The sequence below is a fragment of the Aquarana catesbeiana genome, linkage group LG05 (genome assembly GCF_042186555.1).
Source record: "Aquarana catesbeiana isolate 2022-GZ linkage group LG05, ASM4218655v1, whole genome shotgun sequence".
In the NCBI taxonomy this organism is placed as follows: domain Eukaryota; kingdom Metazoa; phylum Chordata; class Amphibia; order Anura; family Ranidae; genus Aquarana; species Aquarana catesbeiana.
The window spans coordinates 243,467,338-243,489,895 of NC_133328.1; the positions used below are offsets into that span (position 1 = coordinate 243,467,338).

Below are 22,558 nucleotides of genomic sequence, written 5' to 3' on the forward strand. Positions count from 1 at the left end.
ATTTGTAGTTTCACCACAACTGGAGGGCCGAAGTTGCCTACCCCTGCCCTAAAACAAAGTTCGGAATGGCATGGTCTCACTTACAAATGCTTCTACCACTGAGCTAAACATCCCCCATATCACTATATATACTGTATACTGTATATATAGTACAAAATGCAAACAAGATATGAAAATTTTAATAGAAAATTGCAAACAATGGGTAAAGACCTTTGTCAAAAATAGTATATATATGTAGCAATAACTCTTGGTGGAGCTGCTGGTTTAAACGGGCTTTTACCTTCACTCTCGACACCTCTGTTTCACCGGCACCAGGTCTAGGGTTCCATTGAGTTTACCTCTGGACGATATAAGCACCAAACACTTGAGTAGATATTTCCAATGCTTTAATTGAACGATTAAGGGAAGTAGCAGGAAAGAGGTAGTAGGAAAGCTGCAGGGAAGCTCAAATACCTTTCTGTTGTATTTCTTCAGAACATTCTTTGTAATTGAACACTTGTAATTGAATAGCCCCCCTTTCGTAGGATTCAATCTTTGCCCACCTGGATAGACATCTCTCACTTGCCTAGCAGCCAGCATGTAGCACGAACAAAAGTCTCTGCCACAGACTTATCTGGAATAAAACCCGTACGATCCTCTGCCAGAGGATGTATTGGTTTGTGGCGAAAGTCAGATACAGTACTTGAACCTTTAAGCCAACCCAGCAGTACTATACTGTAAGATTACTTCGGAATGCGTCCTCCAACCGAGCCACCAGGCCCCTCTCCAGACCAGCACTCTGCATGATCCTTCCATGATGGGTCCCCCCCTGGGATCTTCCCGGTTGTCCAGCTTCTTTACTCAGGAAAGACAGCTCAGGACCATTCCTCCGCTGTTGTGGTAGGCCTCAGGCAGGCTTCTGGGCCCATCCACACGCCGCAGCGACGCAGGCCTCCGGAACGGAGGACCGCGAGGTGGTATAACTAGTTGCATACCTGTCGGCCAGGAGGGCCAGCAGGTGGCTGAAAAAAACCCTAAAACATGGCGTCTGTCCCACAAATACCCTCTCCCGGAATGCAACTCGGAGGACCACCTCCACCGAGTTATCTCTGGGAAAGAGGAGCACTCATTCCCTTTAACACGTTGCTTTTCCAACACCTGCCGACAGTGACAACGACACCCACCGGCACAATGTGGAACTGCATGCAACATCAGCCAAGCTGGAACAGAGGCAAATCTAACTTCCTATAACAAGCGACCCACTAAATTTACCTATCAGCGGTAGATAAAATCTACCAGCGCTACATATAATATACTTTTTAAAGCAGGAGTCATACTGTAGCCAGTAGAAGTATACGATTTCTTAGCATTAGTGGGAACAAACAAATTGCTTAAACAGTGAGAGTATCAAAAAACCTAGTGCCTGTGGTCAATGGATGGGGGGGATAATGCGTCTTTGTTGGTGTCAATGGAAGGAGTAATGCATCAATACCTCATTGTATGTTTCAAAGTGAGAAATAGTGCCCCCTTGTTGGTGTCAGAGGGAGGATTTGTGCCCCCTTGTTGGAGTCAGTGTGAGAAGTTATGCCCTTATGCCCCATCATTGATGTCAGTAGGAGGAATTGTGTTCCACCATTTGAGCCAGCGGTTGGAATAGTAACCCATTTTTGTTGCCAGTGGAACAAACATTGCCCCATCAATGGTGTTAGTGGGAGGAACTGTGCCCAATTGTTTGTGTAAGAGGGGAAAATAGTGCCCCATCATTGGTGTCAGCGGGAAGAATGGCGTCTCATCAATGGTGTTAGTGGGAGGAACTGTACCCCATTGTTTATGTCAGAGAGAGGAATAGTGTCCTACGATTGATGGTGCCAGTGGGAGTAATAGTGCCCCATTATTAATGATGTCAGTGGAAGGAATTTTTACCAAGGCATTTGTAAAGCACAGCTGACAATAGTTCTAGAAACAGCATAAAAACACAAATAACACAACTTTCATTAAATCCAATGGTAGTAAGATGAAAAAACTTACATCTGGAGTGAACAGATATTTGATTCCACTCACAGAACCTTTAAGGGTCAGAGCTCTTATCAGGAAAATGGTGAGAACCAAATATGGAAGTGTTGAAGTCACATAAACTGCCTGAAAAGTAAAATACATTTTATTCATCAAATATTATATTGTTGATTTCAAATGATCCTAATACTATGCGCTCCTGGAGGTAAGTAAATCATCACAAAAATTTAGCTCAATACACCTGCTGCTTAATCTAAATTAATATAATTCATATACAGAGTAAAATACAGTCACTCTAGCAGCGCTTAGCCAAAAATAGATTCAGTAGATAGAAGTGCATATAAAAGATAAAAGCAGTCAATTCCCATCCACTGTTAATTGATAGTCCATGGATGTTTGTTTGCAGTAAACTTCAAATCACCACTAGTGAACTAATGTGCCTTACACCCAGCATGTCACCTCACTCACCGCTAATTATTGCCTCTCATTTCTGATTAGCAAAACTTGCTTAATTCTCCAAACTCCGCACAGATCAGCAACCCCATCCACTGAAAGTTAAAACAGAGGGCACAGGCAATCCTTATAGTGTAATTCCATTTCACATTCTTTATTAAAAACTCGCAAAATACTGTACACACTTACAATGTTTAAAATGAAAAAACGCTCATCAATATTGTATATTGTATTGTATCCCTCAATTAACAGTGGATGGGAATTGACTGCTTTTATCTTTTATATGCATTTCTATCACTGGGGGGTGGAGGCTCCTCTGCTGAATCTATTTTTGGCTAAGCACTGCTAGAGTGACTGTATTTTACTCTGTATATGTATTATATTGTTGATTTACTGATCTATCCTTAACTATAAGTGTGTGTGTTTACAATCGTTCAAGCAGCTAAATCATTTTGGCTACATTATCATGTCCATTTCACCTATGTGCGGTCACCCTTGTAGCTGCTACTGCCCAGTGACTGGTTTTAAACAACTGTATACACTAATGCACATACATTTTACTGCTTTTGGGATCTCATCGGTTTACTATTGTTTTGAGGGTTATATGAAAGTGATATTAAAGTGATTGTAAAGCTTCCTTTTTTATTAAAATAATAATGGTATTGCACAGAGCGGCCCCGAAGTTCCCCCGCTGGGGTCCCCTGCTGGTGCTCCCTCTTCACAGGATTTAACTGACAGCAGTGGGAGCCAATGGCAGGAGGAGGAAGAGAGCAAATGCAGGAAGAGAGGAGAGCAGCGCTGCTGAGGGGACAGCGCTGGATCAAGAGTGGTGTCAGGTAAATGTTTGGGGCAGGGGGGCATAGACACATAAAGGTTTTTTTATCTTAGGCCCCTTTCACACTGGGGCGGGGGGGGGCGTTGGCAGTAAAACGGCGCTATTTTTAGCGTCGTTTTACCGTCGTTTTAATGGCGGTATTCGGCCGCTAGCAGTGCGGTTTTAACCCCCACTGGCAGACGAAAAAGGGTTCAAACCGCTTGCATAGCGCCTCTACAGCGGCGGTATAGCCGCAGTATAGCCATGCTGCCCCACTGATTTCAATGGGCAGGAGCGGTTTAGGAGTGGTGAATACACCGCTCCAAAGATGCTGTTTGCAGGAGTTTTTTTTCTCTCCTGCCAGCGCACTGCTTCAGTGTGAAAGCCCTAGGGCTTTCACACTGGAGAAACAGCAGCGGCAGTTTTAGGTCGGTTTGCAGGCGCTATTTTTAGCGCAATAATGCCTGCAAACCGCCCCAGTGTGAAAGGGGCCTTAAGGGCACTTTCACACTCACAGTGCCTGGGCATCAGCGGTAAACTGCTGATATTTTTATTGGCGCTTTACCGTTGTTTTAGGGATGCTTTTTGGCCGCTAGCGGGGTGTATACACCGCTCCTAAAGCGCCTCAAAGAAGCTGCTAGCAGTGTTAATTTTGTTGACTAAAACTACTAAAACATTTTAGTCAACTAAATGAATGCTATTTTAGTCAACTAACATACGACTAAAACGAAAACAATTGAGATGCCTAAATTACGACTAAAATGGCATTTTAGTCTAAAGACTAAAATGGGACTAAAAATAAAATGCCATTTCAGTCAAAAGACTAAGACTAAAGCTAAATTTAAATTTGACTTTAAAATTAACACTGGTCTGCGGTGCATACCTCAATACCATAAATAATAGCATATTAGATTTTTCACTCCAGCAGTATATAATAAGTTTGGAAATTGTAGAGAAATGTTAACTAATGCATTACAATTTAATTACACCCATTCGATTTCAGAGATTAAAATTAGTTTTAGTTGACTAAAATGTACTGGAGATTTAGTCGACTAAATACGACTAAAACTAAAACAATTGCAGAAGTCTAAAATGGGACTAAATTAACACTGGCTGCCAGCAGGACTTTTTTTGACGTCCTCCCGGTGCACCGCTTCAGTGTGAAAGCCCTCGGGCTTTCACATTGGAGTGACAGGAGCAGCGCTTTACAGGCGCTATTTTTAGCACTATAGCGCCTGTAAAGCACCTCAGCGTGAAAGGGGTCTTAATGCAGAGAATGCATAAAGTTTAAAAAACCATTTTGCCTTTAGAACCACTTTGAGTGTCAAATATCCATCATTCCTAACAATCTGAAGACACCAAAAATTTACTATGCACCACTTTTAGCTAAAAAATACCTTTCCAGTTGTCTCAATGCCTCTGATGGTACACACGTACAGAACACCCCAAGCACAAGCCAAACTAATCACAAGCCACCATTGTAGAGTGCCTGAATCTTCAATTGATGTAGAAATATTCAGTGTTTCTCTGTACCAGTAATAATCCACAGGAGAACTCCGTGCACACTCAGTGTTAAGACCTAAAATGTTTAGTAAAATGTTATTTGGCATATACTTGTAACATTGCTTTTATACAGTGCAACTTGTAATTCTTAACCACTTGCCATCCGGAAGATTTACCCCTCGTCATGACCAGGCACTGCATTATTTTAAGTGACTATGGCGTGGTCATGCAACACTGTACCCAAACTAAATTTATATCATTTTTACCACACAAATAGAGCTTTCTTTTGGTGGTATTTGATCACCACTTTTATTTTTTGCGCTTTAAAGCGGGGTTTCAGCCAAATTTTGAACAATGTCTGTATTCTCTTCCTTGCCTAGATGCTGACATGCCGTTTAAAAAAATTTAAATCGCCGTAATTACCTTTTATTTTTCTATTCTTCTTTGCACTTCCTGGTTCTACTCCCGTGGGAGTAGGCGTGTTTCTAGCCTCTCCCAGACTCCTGGGAGCTAGTCTTAGGCTTCCCAGAATGCCACTGAGCATGTGCGGGAACGAGCGGTGAATGCTGGGAGCACAGCATTCACCACATCCAGGAAATAAATGCTTGTGGGCTTCAAATGCCCACAATGAAGATTGAAACCGCCTGCAGTGAATAATATAAGTTATTCTTTCCGACGAAATCTGACACAGGCGGACATATTACACACAATATGTGAGTATGTAATGCTGAGAAGAAAAGTTTGTGAATGAACTCAAAAAAAAAAAAACGATAGATAGGTGGACCCCCGCTTTAAGTCAAAAAAGACCAAACATTTTGAATAAAAACTATATTTTTTACTTTCTGCTACAAAACATGTCCAATAAAAAAAATTAAAACATCTAATTTCTTCATAAATTTAGGCCAATATGTATTCTGCTACATATTTTTGGTAAAAAAAAAAATCCCAGTAAGCATATATTGACTGGTTTGCGTGAAAGTTATAGCATCTACAAACTATGGTATATATACTGGATTTTTTTTTTTAACCACTTCAGCCCCGGAAGAATTTACCCCCTTCCTGATCAGAGCACTTTTTGCAATTCGGCACTGCGTCGCTTTAACTGACAATTGCGCGGTCGTGCGACGTTGTACCCAAACAAAATTGACGTTGTTTTTTTCCCCACAAATAGAGCTTTCTTTTGCTGGTATTAGATCGCCTCTGTGGTTTTTATTTTTTGCGCTATAAACAAAAAAAGAGCTACATTTTTGAAAAAAATGCATTATTTTGTACTTTTTGCTATAATAAATATCCCTATTTTTTTAAAAAAAAGCTAATTTTTTTCTCAGTTTAGGCCGATATGTATTCTTCTACATATTTTTGGTGAAAAAAAATCGCAGAAAGCATATATTGATTGATACAGCAAAGAAGGGATAGGGGGATTTTTGCGGTGTCAAATATAGAAATACACAGTTGACTTACTATAAATAAAACGTATTTTTATTGACATAACATAGTTAAAAAGATATACTGTTTTAAAGCAGTATAAAGTTACAAGCAAATGGTGGTCAAAAAGTATACAGGTGAGTGACAAATCTCAGCAGAAGATATTGCACACTAGCCCGACATGTTTCGCTACTTTAGCTTCCTCAGGGGATGTGCAAAAATTTAATGAGACCACTGAGTGAATAGAGAGAAACAAAGTTGTAACTACGGTTTGAAACAATACAATCCAATATGCATACAGAGTGTTAATTTAAATATGAACTTAGTTGCCTTAAAAGGAAATGGGGAACATAGGTAGGGACACTTACCCTATACATCATCTTTATTTTTGTCCAAATCTTGTCATTACCTAGTACACTCTACACATAACAATAACAAACCCCTTTCACCAATTATTTTCTAGCCTGCCTTTGCAGTTGACTTTACAGAGCTCCTGGTCAGAATCATTCAGGTGTACCCTCTCCACAGATAATTAGATTAACAAAAACATCCGATGTGAGTATTTATTCTAGGAGATGCCTGTCCCTTTTTTCTTGCTTTTCTATATCGAGTCATTCTTTCATTATTGTAACTCTATGGTAATTTCACTATTCCCCAGTGTCCCCCTATCAGCCCTCTATGGCCATGCCAAATTGACCCCCTTGGATCTGGTCTTTTGGGGCGTAGTCTGGGGTTCGGCCAGGTGGTTTATGGGTGTCAACAGTGTATAGGGGAAGTGTCCCTACCTATGTTCCCCATTTCCTTTTAAGGCAACTAAGTTCATATTTAAATTAACACTCTGTATGCATATTGGATTGTATTGTTTCAAACCATAGTTACAACTTTGTTTCTCTCTATTCACTCAGTGGTCTCATTAAATTTTTGCACATCCCCTGAGGAAGCTAAAGTAGCGAAACATGTCGGGCTAGTGTGCAATATCTTCTGCTGCGATTTGTCACTCACCTGTATACTTTTTGACCACCATTTGCTTGTAACTTTACACTGCTTTAAAACAGTATATCTTTTTAACTATGTTATGTCAATAAAAATACGTTTTATTTATAGTAAGTCAACTGTGTATTTCTATATTTGACACCGCAAAAATCCCCCTATCCCTTCTTTGCTGTATTTGCCTTTATTGGGATGAGGTGTCTAAACTAAGGGTGTTGTTTTCACCAACCGGACCAAAATACATAACATATATTGATTGGTTTGCGCAAACGTTATAGCGTCTACAAAATAGGGGATAGATTTTTAGCATTTTTATTATTTTTTTTACTAGTAATGGTGGCGATCTGCGATTTTTATCATGACTGCGACATTATGGCAGACACATCGGACAGTTTTGACACATTTTTTTGACCATTGGCATTAAAACAGCGATCAATGCTATAAAAATGCATTGATTACTGTAAACATGTCACTGGCAGTGAAGGGGTTAACACTAGGGGGCGATCTAGGGGTTAACTGTGTTTCCTGGGAAGTGATCCTAACTGAAGGGGGAGGGGACTGACTAGAGAAAGTGACGGATCGTGGTTCCTAGCTAATAGGAACACACGATCTGTCACTCCTGTCAGAACAGAACAGGGAACTGTGTTTTCACACACACTCGTCCCTGTTCTGTGTCTCCTGGTCATGACCGCCGGCCACGAGCATCGGCACTCCCGCTGTGCATCTAGTAATGCCGACAATCAGCAACTTATAGTGGGGCTGTGATAATCTGGCTGGCAATCTGACACTAAATGACACTTTTGAATAGAGTATCAAATTTAGTGCAGCCAATTTGTCCAATAACACATTCTTCCATATTTACTGGCTGTCTATGTACAGTGTGTACAGTTATATATATTTATATACTTTCTTATTTCACTATACAGCTGGGTTCTAACAACATTGTTGGTTGTAACTCATATATGGGTCACATATATATACAGTATATATTTATAATGACATTCTTATAGTATGACGAATTTTGTGTGTTTCTTTTCTTTTCTTTTTTGTTGGGGGGTTTCTTCTTCCTTTTTTTTGTCTTTGGTTTCCTGTTTTTATCAGCTCCTTGATGTATATATTTAGATTAATAATTTTTGCCTTTTGCTTTATACTTTCGTTTTTTATTTATAGTATATGACAGATTTCATTTAATAATTGGTTCAATTATACAAGTTTATTTTTATATAAAATTTCACCATTATTAGTCTATTGTATCCATATTCCATATTTGGAATATGGTCTGTTGTGTTTGTTAGGTCTCTGCTATGGAACGATAATTTTGGATTTAATTCATGTTGTTTCTTATATGCTTATATTTTTTAAAATAAGATATAAAGCTGTGATTTTTAAACAAGTTCTGCTGTTGTCACCCACACCTGTGTTTTACAGAGGGGGGAGGCTATTTAACCTCTTGACATCTGGGTCATAGCCGAATGATGGCTACAGCGCAGACCTCAATTTCCAGGAGGCCGTCATATGATGGCCTCCCCTTTCCTCGCTCCCTGTGCGCGCTCCCTTGGACACAGCCAATCACAGATCGCTGTAAATGGCCAATCACAGCGGCCATTTAGAGCGAGATCGGCGTGGCCAATGAGAGATGATCTCAAATGTAAACATATGAGATCATCTCTCATTGCCAGCTCTCCTCACACAGAGACCGCGTGTGAGGAGAGAGAGCATCTGACAGCGATCTGTGAGTGGAAAAAAAAAACATATTACAGTGCAAACAGTGCCAACAGTGCCCAAACAGTGCTCCATCAGTACAGTGCCCCATCGGTACAGTGCCCACCTGTGCAAATCGGTGCCCACCTGTGCAAATCGGTGCCCACCTGTGCCAATTGATGCCCACCTGTGCCAGTCAGTGCCCACCTGTGCCAGTCGGTGCCCACCTGTGCTCACCTGTGCCAATCTGCCCACCTGTGCCACCTCATCAGTGCCCACCTGTGCCAATCTGCCCACCTGTGCCCACCTGTGCCACCTCATCAGTGCCCACCTGTGCCACATCAGTGCCCACCTGTGCCAATAAGTGCCCATCTGTCCCGCCTCATCATTGCACATCTGTGCAATCAATCAGTGCACATCTGTGCACATCTGTGCCACCTCAGTGCCCATCTGTGCCACCTCATCAGTACACATCTGTGCCACCTCATCAGTGCCAATCTGTTCCGCCTCTTCAGTGCCCACCTGTGCCACCTCATCAGTGCCCACCTGTGCCAATCAGTGCCCATCTGTGCCGCCTCATCAGTGCACATATGTGCAATCAATCAGTGCACATCTGTGCCACCTCATCAGTGCCCATCTGTGCCACTTCATCAGTGCCCATTTGTGCCACCTCATCAGTGCCCATCTGTGCCACCTCATCAGTGCCCATCTGTGCCACCTCATCTGTGCCACCTCATCTGTGCACATCAGTGCAATCAATCAGTGCACATCTGCGCAATCAATCAGTGCCCATCTGTGCCGCCTCCTCAGTGCTCATCCTTACCGCCTCATCAGTACACATCTGTGCTGCCTCCTCAGTGCACATCTCTTCTGCCTCATCAGTGCACATCTGTTCCACTTCATCAGTGCCCCTCTGTGTCACCTCAGTGCCCTTCTGTGCTCATAAGTGCCACCTCATCGGTGCCCATCAGTGCAGACTTAGCACACACCTGTGTAGTCGCATCACCACTAGCAACCATGTCCAAAAGTTGCTTTACCGTCGAGGAGGTGTACCAAATACTTTCCCAAGCCGACGAGAGCAACGGGGAGCTCTCTTTTTCGGATTCCCTTTCAAACTCCGATTCTAAGTCGGACGTAAATTATGAGCCAGTCCTTAGTAGTGGAACACTGAGTGACTCAGAGGAGGAAGATATCCTGCCTGCCAAATGAAGGCGTTCTGGTGAGGAGGCAGTGGCATCCACCAGCACTGCAGTGCCAGCCACCAGCACCGCAGTACCTCAGCAAGAAAGGCCAAGGACCCATGCCAGTCTTCCCTATGCTCTTCAGAAGCCCTTGTGGCCTCCTCCTAATTCAGGAGAAGACAACATTCCCCCTTTCACTACCCATTTCATTTTTACAGAGGACATGCTATCAACAATTGTGGCCCAGTGCAACCTTTATGCACAGCAATTTATTTTAAATAATCCAACGTCCCATTATGCCCGTCCCTACGAGTGGAGAGACCTAACGGTGGAGGAGTTGAAGGGTTTTTTTAGGCCTCACATTTTGTATGGGACTCACTAAAAAAAACACTTTTAATTCCTATTGGTCAACCCACCCCATCCACCACATGCCAATCTTCTCCAAGGTAATGCCCAGAACCAGATACCTCATGATAACGAGGTTCCTCCATTTCAATGATAATACCCAGTGCCCTCCCCAAAATTACCCAAATTATGACAGGCTTTTCAAAATTCGGCCACTTCTAAATAATTTTTCTGAAGTTTCCCCCAGCTGTTTACCCTGGGATGAGTCCCTTGTTAAATTTAGTGGCAGGCTTACAATCAAACTATTTTTCCCAGCAAAAGGGCCCGCTATGGGGTGAAGGTATACAAATTATGTGACCGAGTCACAGGGTACATATATGCCTTCAAAGTGTACAAAGGGAAGGACACCCATCTGCAACCCCCTAATTGCCCAGACTACTTGGGATCAAGCGGGAAAATTGTTTGGCACCTCATATACCCCCTACTGGAGAAAGGCTACCATTTATACATAGACAACTTCTACACATCTCTGCCCCTGTTCCACAACCTTCATCGGAAGAAGACGCCAGCATGTGGCACCGTAAAAAAAGAACCAGAAGGGCTTTCCTCAAAGTCTTGTCAATAAGAAGTTGAGAAAAGGAAAAACGGTAAGTCTGCGAAACAAGAGATTTTGGCAGTGAAGTGGAGGGACAAAAGGGATGTCTACATGTTGTCTTCGATCCACAATACTACCTTCATGGAAATCCCCAGAAGGAATGGCCACATACAAAAACCAAAATGCATCTATGAATATAATTTGTTCATGGGGGGAGTCGACTTCAATGACCAAATGCTGGAACCATACCTTGCCACAAGACGGACATACCATTGGTATAAAAAAGTCGCAATTTATTTTTTTCAATTGGCCATATACAACTCATATGTCATTTACCGCAACTCCACCCAAAACCCCAAACTCTTCCTTGGCTACCAGGAGGAAGTTTTCATTGCCCTTTTATTCATGAACGGCCCACCAGAAAATATCCAATCAGATGTTCTTAGTCGACTCTCTGAATGCCACTTTCCCGATAAAATCCCTCCCAAACCAACAGGCCAACGACGTAAAAAAAAATGTAAGGTGTGTACCAGAGCAGGAGTCACAAGAGACACATCTTATTGTTGTGCACAATGTCCTTCCCAACCAGGCCTCTGCATAGGTGACTGTTTTCGCCGTTACCTGACCGCGAGATTGTGTTTCCAGCACGATACCATCGCGCTGGTTCTCGGCGACAGGGTACTGTGAATGTCGCGCTGGCTCGTTCATCGGGAAAAGAAAACGTTGTTTTCCTTCCGCGATGAGTGACAGGCAGTGCTGACAGCTGTCTAGTATGAATCCTGAGGCGGGAACACCGCGCCAAATTTTAAATGAAAAAACCGGCGTGGGTTCCCCCCTCGGGGGCATACCAGGCCCTTAGGTCTGGCATGGATTGTAAGGGGAACCCCCTATGCCGAAAAATCGGCGTGGGGCCCCCCCCAAATCCATACCAGACCCTTATCCGAGCACGCAGCCCGGCCAGCCAGGAAAGGGGGTGGGGACGAGCGAGCGCCCCCCCCCCTCCTGAGCCGTACCAGGCCGCATGCCCTTAACATGGGGGGGTGGGTGCCTTGGGGGAGGGGGGGCGCCCTGCGGGCCCCCCCACCCCAAGGCACCTTGTCCCCATGTTGATGAGGACAAGGGCCTCTTCCCGACAACCCTGGCCGTTGGTTGCCGGGGTCTGTGGGCGGGGAGCTTATCGGAATCCGGGAGCCCCCCTTAATAAGGGGGGGCCCCCAGATCCCGGCCCCCCACCCTGTGTGAATGAGTTTGGGGTACATGGTACCCCTACCCATTCACCTAGGGAAAAGTGTCAATATAAAAAAAAACACAGTACACAGGTTTTAAGAGTAATTTATTAGTCAGCTCCGGGGTCTTCTTCCGACTTCGGGGGGTCTCCTTCCGACTTCTCCCGGTGTTCGGCCTCTTCTCCCGGGCCCCGCCGCTATCTTCTTCCAGCTCTATTGCCAGCGAGGGGCCCGGTCTGCTGCCGCTGTCTTGCCGCCGCTGTCTTGTCACCGCTTCTTCTCTTCTTCCCCGATGTTGACACGACGCTCTCTCCGGCTCGAATGCTGTGTGCGAGCTGCGGAACCATTTATATAGGCGGTAACCCCGCCCCCTTGCGACGTCATGGTCCCAGCATGCGCAGGGACTCCGGCGTCATAAGGGGGCCGGCCGGGCTGCGTGCTCGGATAAGGGTCTGGTATGGATTTGGGGGGGACCCCCACGCCGATTTTTCGGCATAGGGGGTTCCCCTTACAATCCATGCCAGACCTAAGGGCCTGGTATGCCCCCGAGGGGGGAACCCACGCCGGTTTTTTCATTTAAAATTTGGCGCGGTGTTCCCGCCTCAGGATTCATACTAGACAGCTGTCAGCACTGCCTGTCACTCATCGTGGAAGGAAAACAAAGTTTTCCTTTCCCGATGAGTGAGCCATCTCGGCGCTGGCTCCTGCGACGGGGCTCGTAGGTGTCAAATCTCGCTGAGAAGTGCGGCGAGATTGACACAATATCGCGGTCACCTACTGTACTTCAATAAATTATTAGTGAAGTATGGTAAACGTAATCGTCAGTTCCTGCCTTCACACACCTTCACACCCCTTATGCCACTGCCTGCTCTGTAACTGACCCTGGTTTGTTATTCAACCACGCTTCTGTCTGCCGATTCTGTACATACCTCTGCCTGATCTGGAACTGACCCTGGACTGTTATTCAACCATGCTTCTGCCTAATGATTCTGTACATACCTCTGCCTGATCTGGAACTGACCTTGGACTGTTTGACCATGTTTTTTGCCTGCCTCATGGACTGATCTTGTACCCTGCTACTGGACTAGTGGGATTCAACACAGGGATCTCACATATGTGAGGGGCTCCAGAATTGTTTTTCTGGATGAAGAAAACAATTTTTTTTGTTTTCTCATTCCTAGATTAGGGTCTGGAGACTCGGAGGCTTCAAAGAGATTTGGGTGGGAGAAGCCTCTACCCCTGTCCCCATTCTGTCCTGAACGAGGCCCTACTTCTGCCTGCTGCCTGTAGGCCGCCAGTACATCAGATGTGATAATTTTTTTATGACTTGCACCATAGCTTGTAGACTCTAAAATTTTCACACAGACCAAATAATTTCCACTAATGTTTGGTTATTTTTACCAAAGATATGTAGCAGTATAAAATGTGGACACAATTTATGAAAAAAAATTACTAATTTGCAAAATTTTATCGAAGAAATTAAGAAAAATTCATTTTTTTTCAAAATTTTCGTTCTTTTTTCATTTATAGCGCAAAAAATAAAAACCCAGAGGTGATCAAATACCACCAAAAGAAAGCTCTATTTGTATGAAAAAAAGGGGAAAAAAATCATTTGGGTACAGTGTTGCATAACTGAGTAATTGTCATTGAAAGTGTGAGAGCACTGAAAGCTGAAAATTGGTCTGGACGGGGGGGGGGGGGGGGTTAAGTTCCCAGTAAGCAAGTGGTTAAGGATTGTTAGTGGAACAAGGCAGTGTAATGAGTAAGCATAAGGTTACTGTGTGTCTACCTGCATCTGTATTTGCTACCATCCTGTGGTGTCATCTCAAGTTTTTATGATTCAAGAATAAACGGACTTTCCAGTACCTTGGTGTGCAGCCATCCATTTTTCAATGACACTTTTGACACTTTGCGGGAATCAGTGACACTAATACAGTGATAAGTGCTAGAAATATACCCTGTCACTGTATTAATGACACAGGCTGGGAAGTGGTTAACATCTAGGGTGACAAGGGGTTAAATGTGTGCCTAACAGTGCGTGGTGCTTTTACTAAGGGATGTGCTGGTTTTTATTCCCTGGCACATCTCCGCTGACAGGACAGAGAATGTATTGTTTACATTCACAAAGCTCTGTCCTGCCATCCTCTTCGCCGATTAGCGTGTGCCGGTGATCAATCATTGGCCGGCACCTGCTGATCGGCTTGTGCTGTGACTAATCACAGCACAGCCTCCGTGGTGGTCACGTGTGAGCGTGCCCCCTACCTGGAAGTGCTGGATCATGTACTAGATATGTGATTCAGCGCAAGAGAGATGCTCTGCCGCTGTACTCCTACGTGATGCAGTCAGCAAGCGGTTAAAACATCAATAAACAAATTATAGCTAAATGATCCATTGGTTTAAAATTTTGTGGTAGAGTAGGTAGTAGGTGGATCTCTCTTACTGGTTACTTTTTTTTAAAATCAAACTCCAGCATTTTTTTACAGCAGCCTGCTCACTAATAATGTTCTGCACGCTCCAAACACTGTCCAGTTGCAGTGACCTCTTTATTGGCTCTTCATTGGAGGTAGTTATACCCCCAATCTTCCAAGGATTCCATGGGATTGTCTTGAGTTTTCAACAAAATCCCAAAGTCCCGCACAACCAGGCTGTGTTCTGGCATTTGGCTCCACACCTACTGTATTCCTGGTGGAGTGATCTCCAGCTCAATTGTTTGAACACTATTCTAGCAGTGATATCACCTCACAGGCAGTGGTGGTGGTGGACTCAACTAGAGAGGTATGTGCGCTGTGCACTGCACAGTTTTGATAATTTTTATACATAAAAGTGTTGTGTATGGCAGAGATGTTTTGCATCTACACGGTGTCCACTTTAATTATGTCAGAAATGTGGATGATGCATGGTTACTGATTATCTAAACCTAGTTGATGTTTTCATATTGACTGAGGATGGTGTCCCTACGGTGCATACATACTGCTATGGATATTAATGAGAAGGACAGTGATAAAGAAAGTGGTGGTATTGTCACATGATGTCTGGCCAACCTTTTGTTTTTAGGGCATTGAAAGTCCACCCCCCCCCGTTTTATACCAGTGCATGTAGAAACATCAGTGGGTCTCCAGCTATGGCATTGGCAATTAACTCACTTTTATTTAGAAACCTGCACACTATGGTTTCTATTATTAAAGCTTAACAGTTGCTGGTTGCTATGTGATCCACCACTATTTTAAAGGGGGACTTTACCCATAATAGTTGGATAACAATGAATGTTCTATAACAAAAGAACATACATTCCACGTTATTAATTTTGCTACGAAAATTAGTGTGTGCTTGTAAATTGCCTCCAGTATTGCTCCTGTTTCTTCTTGCTAGATGCCACCATTTTGTTGAAGCCCAGAGCAGTCACTTCCTTACTGGAAACTCTCCCCCTCGCCTTGATTTTAAAAAATATAAGTCACTTCCTGTAATTAAAATATGTCAATTTGCAGTCTTGGCTTAGAGAGGAAAACTGCCAGAAGCTTTACAATATTGAAGTTCACAGGATGCCAATGATGAAGAAAGAAGAGAATATCAGGGAGATAAGATAAGATACCATCCTTGTACTATAACCTCCCTGGCAGCAGAGTTTGTCTTGTCACCTCTCCTGCTTTTCTTTTCTTTCTCCCTAATCTGTGTTCCCTCTGCACAATGTGTGTCATTCCTGTTGCCTTCTTGTCCCTTCAGCAACAGTAAATATTAAAGCTATCAACTGATTCTAGGCACAGTGCCATGAATAGAGAACAACAGAGCTTGTTCAGAGCAGGGCGAGACAGTACATTACTGGATTTTAAATCGTATAGGCACTTATTTTTAATATTTTACATAGCTATACCTGCAAAGGGACCAGCCTGAAGAGGTCTATCAAGACTTAATTTTCTGAATAAAGTTCCACTTTAATCAATTAACTTCTTCTTTAAGGTAGGATCAGACAAAATGTCAGCTATCTGCTTATATTGTATACAGAGAAAGACGTGCAATGACAGAGTTTCAATTTTTAAAAAAATTATCCTTTGTCCTGATGGATATTTATGCCTGTAATGCCCTGTACACACGATAGGATTTTCCGACAACAAATGTTGGATGTGAGCTTGTTGTCGTAAAGTCCGACCGTGTATATGCTCCATTGAACATTTGTTGTCAGAATTTCCGCCAACAAATGTTTGAGAGCAGCTTCTCAAATTTTCCGACAACAAAACTTGTTGTCGGAAATTCCGATCATGTGTACATAAGTCCTACGCACAAAAGTCCACGTATGCTCGGAATCAAGCAGGAGAGCTGCACTGGATATTGAACTTCAACATTTGTGTGACCGTGTGTATGCAAGACAAGTTTGAGCCAGCATGCTTCGGAAAAAAATCCACGGTTTCGTTGTCGGAAAATCCTATCGTGTGTACAGGGCATTGGACTGTCATTTAGGCCACTGTAATTAAGGAGTATTTTGTGAGTACTGGCGAGTACTATGTTTTATATACTGAGAGTAGGTGAGACTACTACTCCTACTCCCTCATCTCATCTCAAGTTCTAATTTGGGGAGCTATGCAGTTAGGCTTTTAGCCTTCCACTTCTGGTTAATAGAAATAATAACTTCTGGGTGAATTAAATCTTTTTTCAAATGAAAATGATGATGAAAAAGTGTTACCAGTTAATATGAAAAAACTGAAATAAACAACCTATTTTTACTAAGTTGCAAGAGAAGTGTTGCTCCACATCAACACGCACTGTACTGTATGTAATTAGAACAATATGTATTGCAGGTATTTGTTACAAAACTCATGACTAAAATCCCAAATGAAATATCACCCTCTAATGTCCATATTCAGAAATTACATCCAATATGAAAAGTAGGTCACTGGTGAAGAAACATTAATCTATTACTACCATTCATAAATGATTAAGTATCAGCTTTCAGAGAAACACATAATACACTTCAAGTCTATATCTCAATGGTGAACAGAGTATACCATGACCATATATTAACAGGAAATATCGTTAGTAAGTTTATTGGTCCTCCCCTAGGCAGTGGTGATGGACCCCAGGTGGCTCTATGGGCTAACATTTCACCTCAGGATGGAATCCTTGAATCGCTGTAGTCACTTTAGGCAGTCACTTTAGGCAGTTTACAAGAATTTAATATAAGATGAAAAAACTCAGTGAGAGGGAGGTTAGAGAATGGTATACCCAAAAAGACCACTAAAGGAACGCTCTGAATCTATAGTTAATACAGAAGAAGGACCTTTAATTTGAACTGGCACTCTGTATTCTCCAGACTGTAAAGCATTTTTAATGCAGCACCTGTATTCCTTGGATACACCACTAGAAATCTCTGCAATCGCAATATCTTGTATCCAGCTCTCAGGGCCGCTGATAGAAATCATGGGGCCCCGTACATCCTACCTGATGGGGCCCCCTTCAGCCCCACCCCTGACCCCGCCCCTGGCCCCTCCTTCAGCCCCACCACTGGTCCTTCCCCAGAGCCTGCTATAAACAAAAAAAGATTGACAATTTTGAAAAAAAAAAACAATATTTTTTACTTTCTGCTATAAAACATCCAATAAAAATGTAAATAATCAAATTTCTTAATCACATTAGGCCAATATGTATTCTGCTACATATTTTTAATTAGAAAAAACATCCCAAGTGTATATTGATTGGTTTGCGCAAAAGTTATAGCGTGCCATGATGTGTATGTGCTGCAGAGACCGTGCCATCCATGCCAATGCCATGCCATAATGTGCATGTGCTGCAGAGACCATGTATCCATGCCAATGCCATGCCATAATGTGCATGTGCTGCAGAGACCATGCCATCCATGCCAATGCCATGCCATAATGTGCATGTGCTACAGAGACTGTGCCATCCATGCCAATGCCATGCCATAATGTGCATGTGCTGCAGAGACTGTGCCATCCATGCCATTGCCATGCCATGCCATAATGTGTATGCGCTGCAGAGACCATTCCATCCATGCCAATGCCATGCCATAATCTGTATGTGCTGCAGAGACCATTCCATCAATGCAATGCCATGCCATAATCTGTATGTGCTGCACCCTGGACCCTGGGCCTGGTACAACAGGGCCAGTTGTACTGGCTTATCAGTGGCCCTGCCAGCTCTTCAGGAAATGGAGAACTGCTGGTGCCCCAATCTGGGTAATCATCTTCCTGCACCCCTGCCCCTGGATTTAGCCTCTAGCTGCAAGCTTCAGGCTCCAGACATGGGCACAGCCCACCATCACCAAGCAGCAGGCCTGGGAGGCCGGGAACCTTAGCAACACACCCTCCCCAGTCCACAGGCCTGGGACGAAGAGAGCTTTCCAAGGTCACCACAAATATTTACATACTTCCCCAGCATGTACCACTGGAAATACACCTCCTAGTGGTTGTCGAATGAGACATAAATATTCATTACTTAGATTACTGTATCTTCTAATACTATTAACAGGGATACTCCCCAACAGCATGCAGGAGGAAACTATAGCAATGACCATAAATGTGCACAGGAGGCGTGCCTGGGTACACCCTAATCACCCTCTGTGCATACCTCCCAAGTGCCTTGGATTGGGCGGGACCATCCCTAGATTTCAATTAAATCCTGTTGTCCCACCAATCTATGCTTAATCGTAGAGCCGTTCTGGCATTTAGCTCCAAGCTTCTGTGTCTCCCCTGCAGCTGCGCTTGTCATGGGCAGCAACAGAGGAAACAATGCTTATTTATTCCAGGGAGGGGGCAGGTAGTAAAGTGCTGGCACATTGAGGAAATAGGGAGGCGGGGCTGTGATTGAGTGTTTGGCTTTGTATGGGGGAGGGTGCTAAAGGCTGGCACGGCAGTGGGGGCAAAGCTACAAGCCAGTCATAGCTCTGTCTCCTACTCACCATGCAGTCCTTTAGCACCCACCCCTCCCTGGCATAAACAAATAGTGTTTCCTCGGTAGATGCCTATAGCAAGCACTGCTGTAGGGGTGACAAAGAAAGAGGATTCATGTATGTCTGTTCTTCTCCCTGGGACTCTTCACAGTACTCAAGGTAGTGCAGCTTTGGCTGTTCTCCCCCCTCTTCTATTCCCTGGTCCAATGGGTGGGGCTATGAGTAGCTGTGATTTAGCTTCACCTACTGGACAAGGGAATAGGAGAAGGAGGAGAAGAGTTGGAGCTACAGTATCCTGAGTACTATGAAGAGTCCAAGGAGAAGGAGAACAGAAGTAAACAGTGCAGAGGTGGGACAGACAGTTACTTACTACTGCACTCTGTGTCACTGCTGACCCCTGACCTCTGCTTCACTTAGTACTGACCTCTGAACTCTGCCTCACTTAGCTTTGACCTCTGAACTCTGCCTCACTTAGTACTGACCCCTAACCTCTGTCTCACTTAGCAATGACCTCTGAATTCTCCATCACTTAACATTGACCTCTGAACTCTGCCCCACTTAGCTCCGATCACTGCTTCACTTAGCACTGACCTCGGAACTCTGCCTCACTTAGCACTGACCTCTGAACTCTGCCTCACTTAGTACTGACCTCTGAACTGTGCATTACCTAGCACTGACCTTTGAACTCGGTAGTAAGTGACTCAGAGGTCAGTAGTAAGTGAAGCAAAGCACCAGGGTCAGTAGTAATTAACGAAGAGTTCAGAGGTCAGTAGTAATTAATGAACAGCTTGGCTTTCAGATTAATGCAGTGCAGTTTTCCCGCACTATGGGTGCAGCAGTGTACCTGTGGTTTTCTTGTAAGTTAGCTGCAATAGACTTCTATTATGTCCCACAGTTCTGATGCACTTTCTGAAAGCGCACCAAAACCACGCTTTCAGTTTTATGTTTCAGAAAGTTCACCAAAACCGTGAGACATAATGGAAGTTTATGGCAAACAACGGCTAACCCACCCGAAAACCATGGGTACACTGCACTGCACCCATGGTGCGGGAAAACCCCACTGCATCAGTGTGAAAGCGACCTACTGGGGAAAGAGAGGACCAAAAGCATATTTTATGGGTACAGGAAGGCTTTTGTATTTTTTAAACATGTTTCTCTAAGCCCCTACCACTGTTAATGAAATTTGGTCACACCCACCATCCACCGCCACCCACCATCCACCGTGGCTTTGGGCTTTGAGCTTTGGTGTGCACACCCTAATGCAATAGTCTGCACACACCTATGGCAATGACCTTAGGAAGAGCCTAGGTAAATCAGAACTATCAATCCATGCCCAGGACAAGTACAGCCTAGCAGCTCTAAATGTACAATAGGGACAATATTGCTTATATATTGCCAAAACAATATGGACAAGCTAGATCCCAGCAATGATACAGAGAGCAAAAAACAGGGTTTCTAAACCCTCCCTGCTCTAGCCTTTTTAACATTGCATTTTTAACTTGTTATTTATGCTCCTCTGTAGCATTATGTCCGACTGGTTGATGGTAATTTTCCGCCTGGTAACACTATCTGGCTCGAGTGCCCATTATGCCGAGCTAGATTAGTGTATAGGTTTCAATGGCAACCGATTAAGTGAGGCTTGACATCCCGGTCACTATGGCAACTGATAACTAGAGGAGGTGGTACACTTGTGCTAATTGATTAGGTGGTGCTTATTTAAGTGTGATGGTGTGCGAGTCTCCGTAACCACTGAAGAAGTCCCACCCACTGGGACGATACGCATACGGGAGAACTCTGTCACGTCATCTGCAGCCACCTTTCATTCACTGTCTCTCTGAGAAGCAACATTGAATGCTTTGACACCAGGCACTAGGTTATTAGTGCCTTGCTTGTAAGTGTATTCTTTTTGGTTATTAAAACTCTTTGAACCATACAGAGAGCACTATATATTTTTTATTGATTTTATATGATATAACGATCCTGTCCTGTCTGTACTGGGTCTGAGAACCAGCTGGCTGTCTGGAGCGGAATAATCGTAGTAAAATCAGAGCCCCACAGATGCAATAATCATCCATTACACCCTTTATGGGAAGGCTTGTTTGACCTATCTGTTGATTCAGAGGTCCACACAAGGAGGTGAGCGGCCCGTATTGTCTATGGTGTACTTAGATGAGAAGCTTCCGAGCACACTTGTCATAAATTGTGGGGATCTTCATCTATCCGTTTTTTTGCTTTTCTCTTATCCCTACATCTTGGATGTGTTATGGACTATTTTTATGATATTGGACACTATTGATGCCATATGAATGTGTTTCATATGAATATTCTGTACATTATTTATGTTTTTATGGAATTCTTTTTTATTTATTTATAGTTGTAGCGCTGCACTGATTATTTATGAAATACATAGGATTTGCACTTTCTGTGGGACTTCAAATCTGAAGCTTGTTTTAGCCTTGTTAGGATTCAGTCTGAAATAAGTTGACATCCAATTTTTAAAATAAATAGAAGTATATCTTCTAGGGCACAAGTTGGCCCTAATAATGATGCAAACAAGAGTCAAGTTGTTTGTTGTTGTTATTTATCTAACTAGTTGTTTAACAATGCCTTATATAAAAATTTTGCTAGAGGAAGAATCTAAAAATATGTACAATATATGAAATACTGTATCATCAGAAAGGTTTGGTATGACTAGCATGTAGGAATGTAAAAGATTGCTGTACTTCCAGGTAGCGGTAATAACAATGATTGTGTGATCATTGAAAATACAGAATAGTTTCTTTAAATGTACAAAAATATTCTAAAGATTTTACCTGTTTGGTTTCCATTTAGTGGACATTCACTCCATGGCAAAGGTTCTTGGAATGAGTTGAAAAAGTACCACATAACCCAGGCTATAATGGTATTGTAATATAAACCCACCAAAAAAGACACCAGCATTGATGCAATTCCTAAAAGATAAACATAAAAAACATTCATTATTACCTTATTTCCATTTATTTACAAACAAATTCAAAGAATAAAGCTCCTTGGGCCAGGGTCACAAAGGAGTTTTTCATCCCTGAAATTTTTTGAATCCCTGAATGATTTGTTGATAGTTGCTTTATCTAAATACTGAAGTCAAATGGAAGGTCACTGAAATCTAAGGCCCCTTTTGCATGATTGGCCTGCTCAGATCCGCCTGTCCATTTTTCAGACGGATCCGAGCAGGCCACCCATTGACTTCTATGGGCAGGCGGATATTAGCGGAGATGTGTCTGCTGACACCCGCCTGCCATTCGATCCGACAAGATCCACTCAAAGATCAGATGGGATCGGATTAAAACGGATGGGCTGTCCGTTTTTATCCGATCTCTCCATAGATCTCTCTGCTTTGTTAAAACTCTCTGATAGCCAGTCAAAGCCCCTGTCACTAAATAAAATGGTTAGCTTACA

The 22,558-nt window shown here is 43.2% G+C and overlaps 1 protein-coding gene across 1 annotated transcript in view; it reads right to left on the reverse strand.

Annotated features, from left to right (window-relative positions):
• The window catches only part of SLC6A19 (solute carrier family 6 member 19), a 296,856-nt gene that overhangs the window by 102,821 nt on the left and 171,477 nt on the right, over window positions 1–22,558 (reverse strand). Inside the window, exons 5-7 of the mRNA XM_073630654.1 lie at window positions 21,937–22,074; window positions 4,657–4,838; window positions 2,008–2,118 (exon numbers count right to left, since the gene is read on the reverse strand). Of these exons, the coding sequence (XP_073486755.1) occupies window positions 2,008–2,118; window positions 4,657–4,838; window positions 21,937–22,074 (431 nt within the window). The remainder of the gene's footprint in view (window positions 1–2,007; window positions 2,119–4,656; window positions 4,839–21,936; window positions 22,075–22,558) is intronic.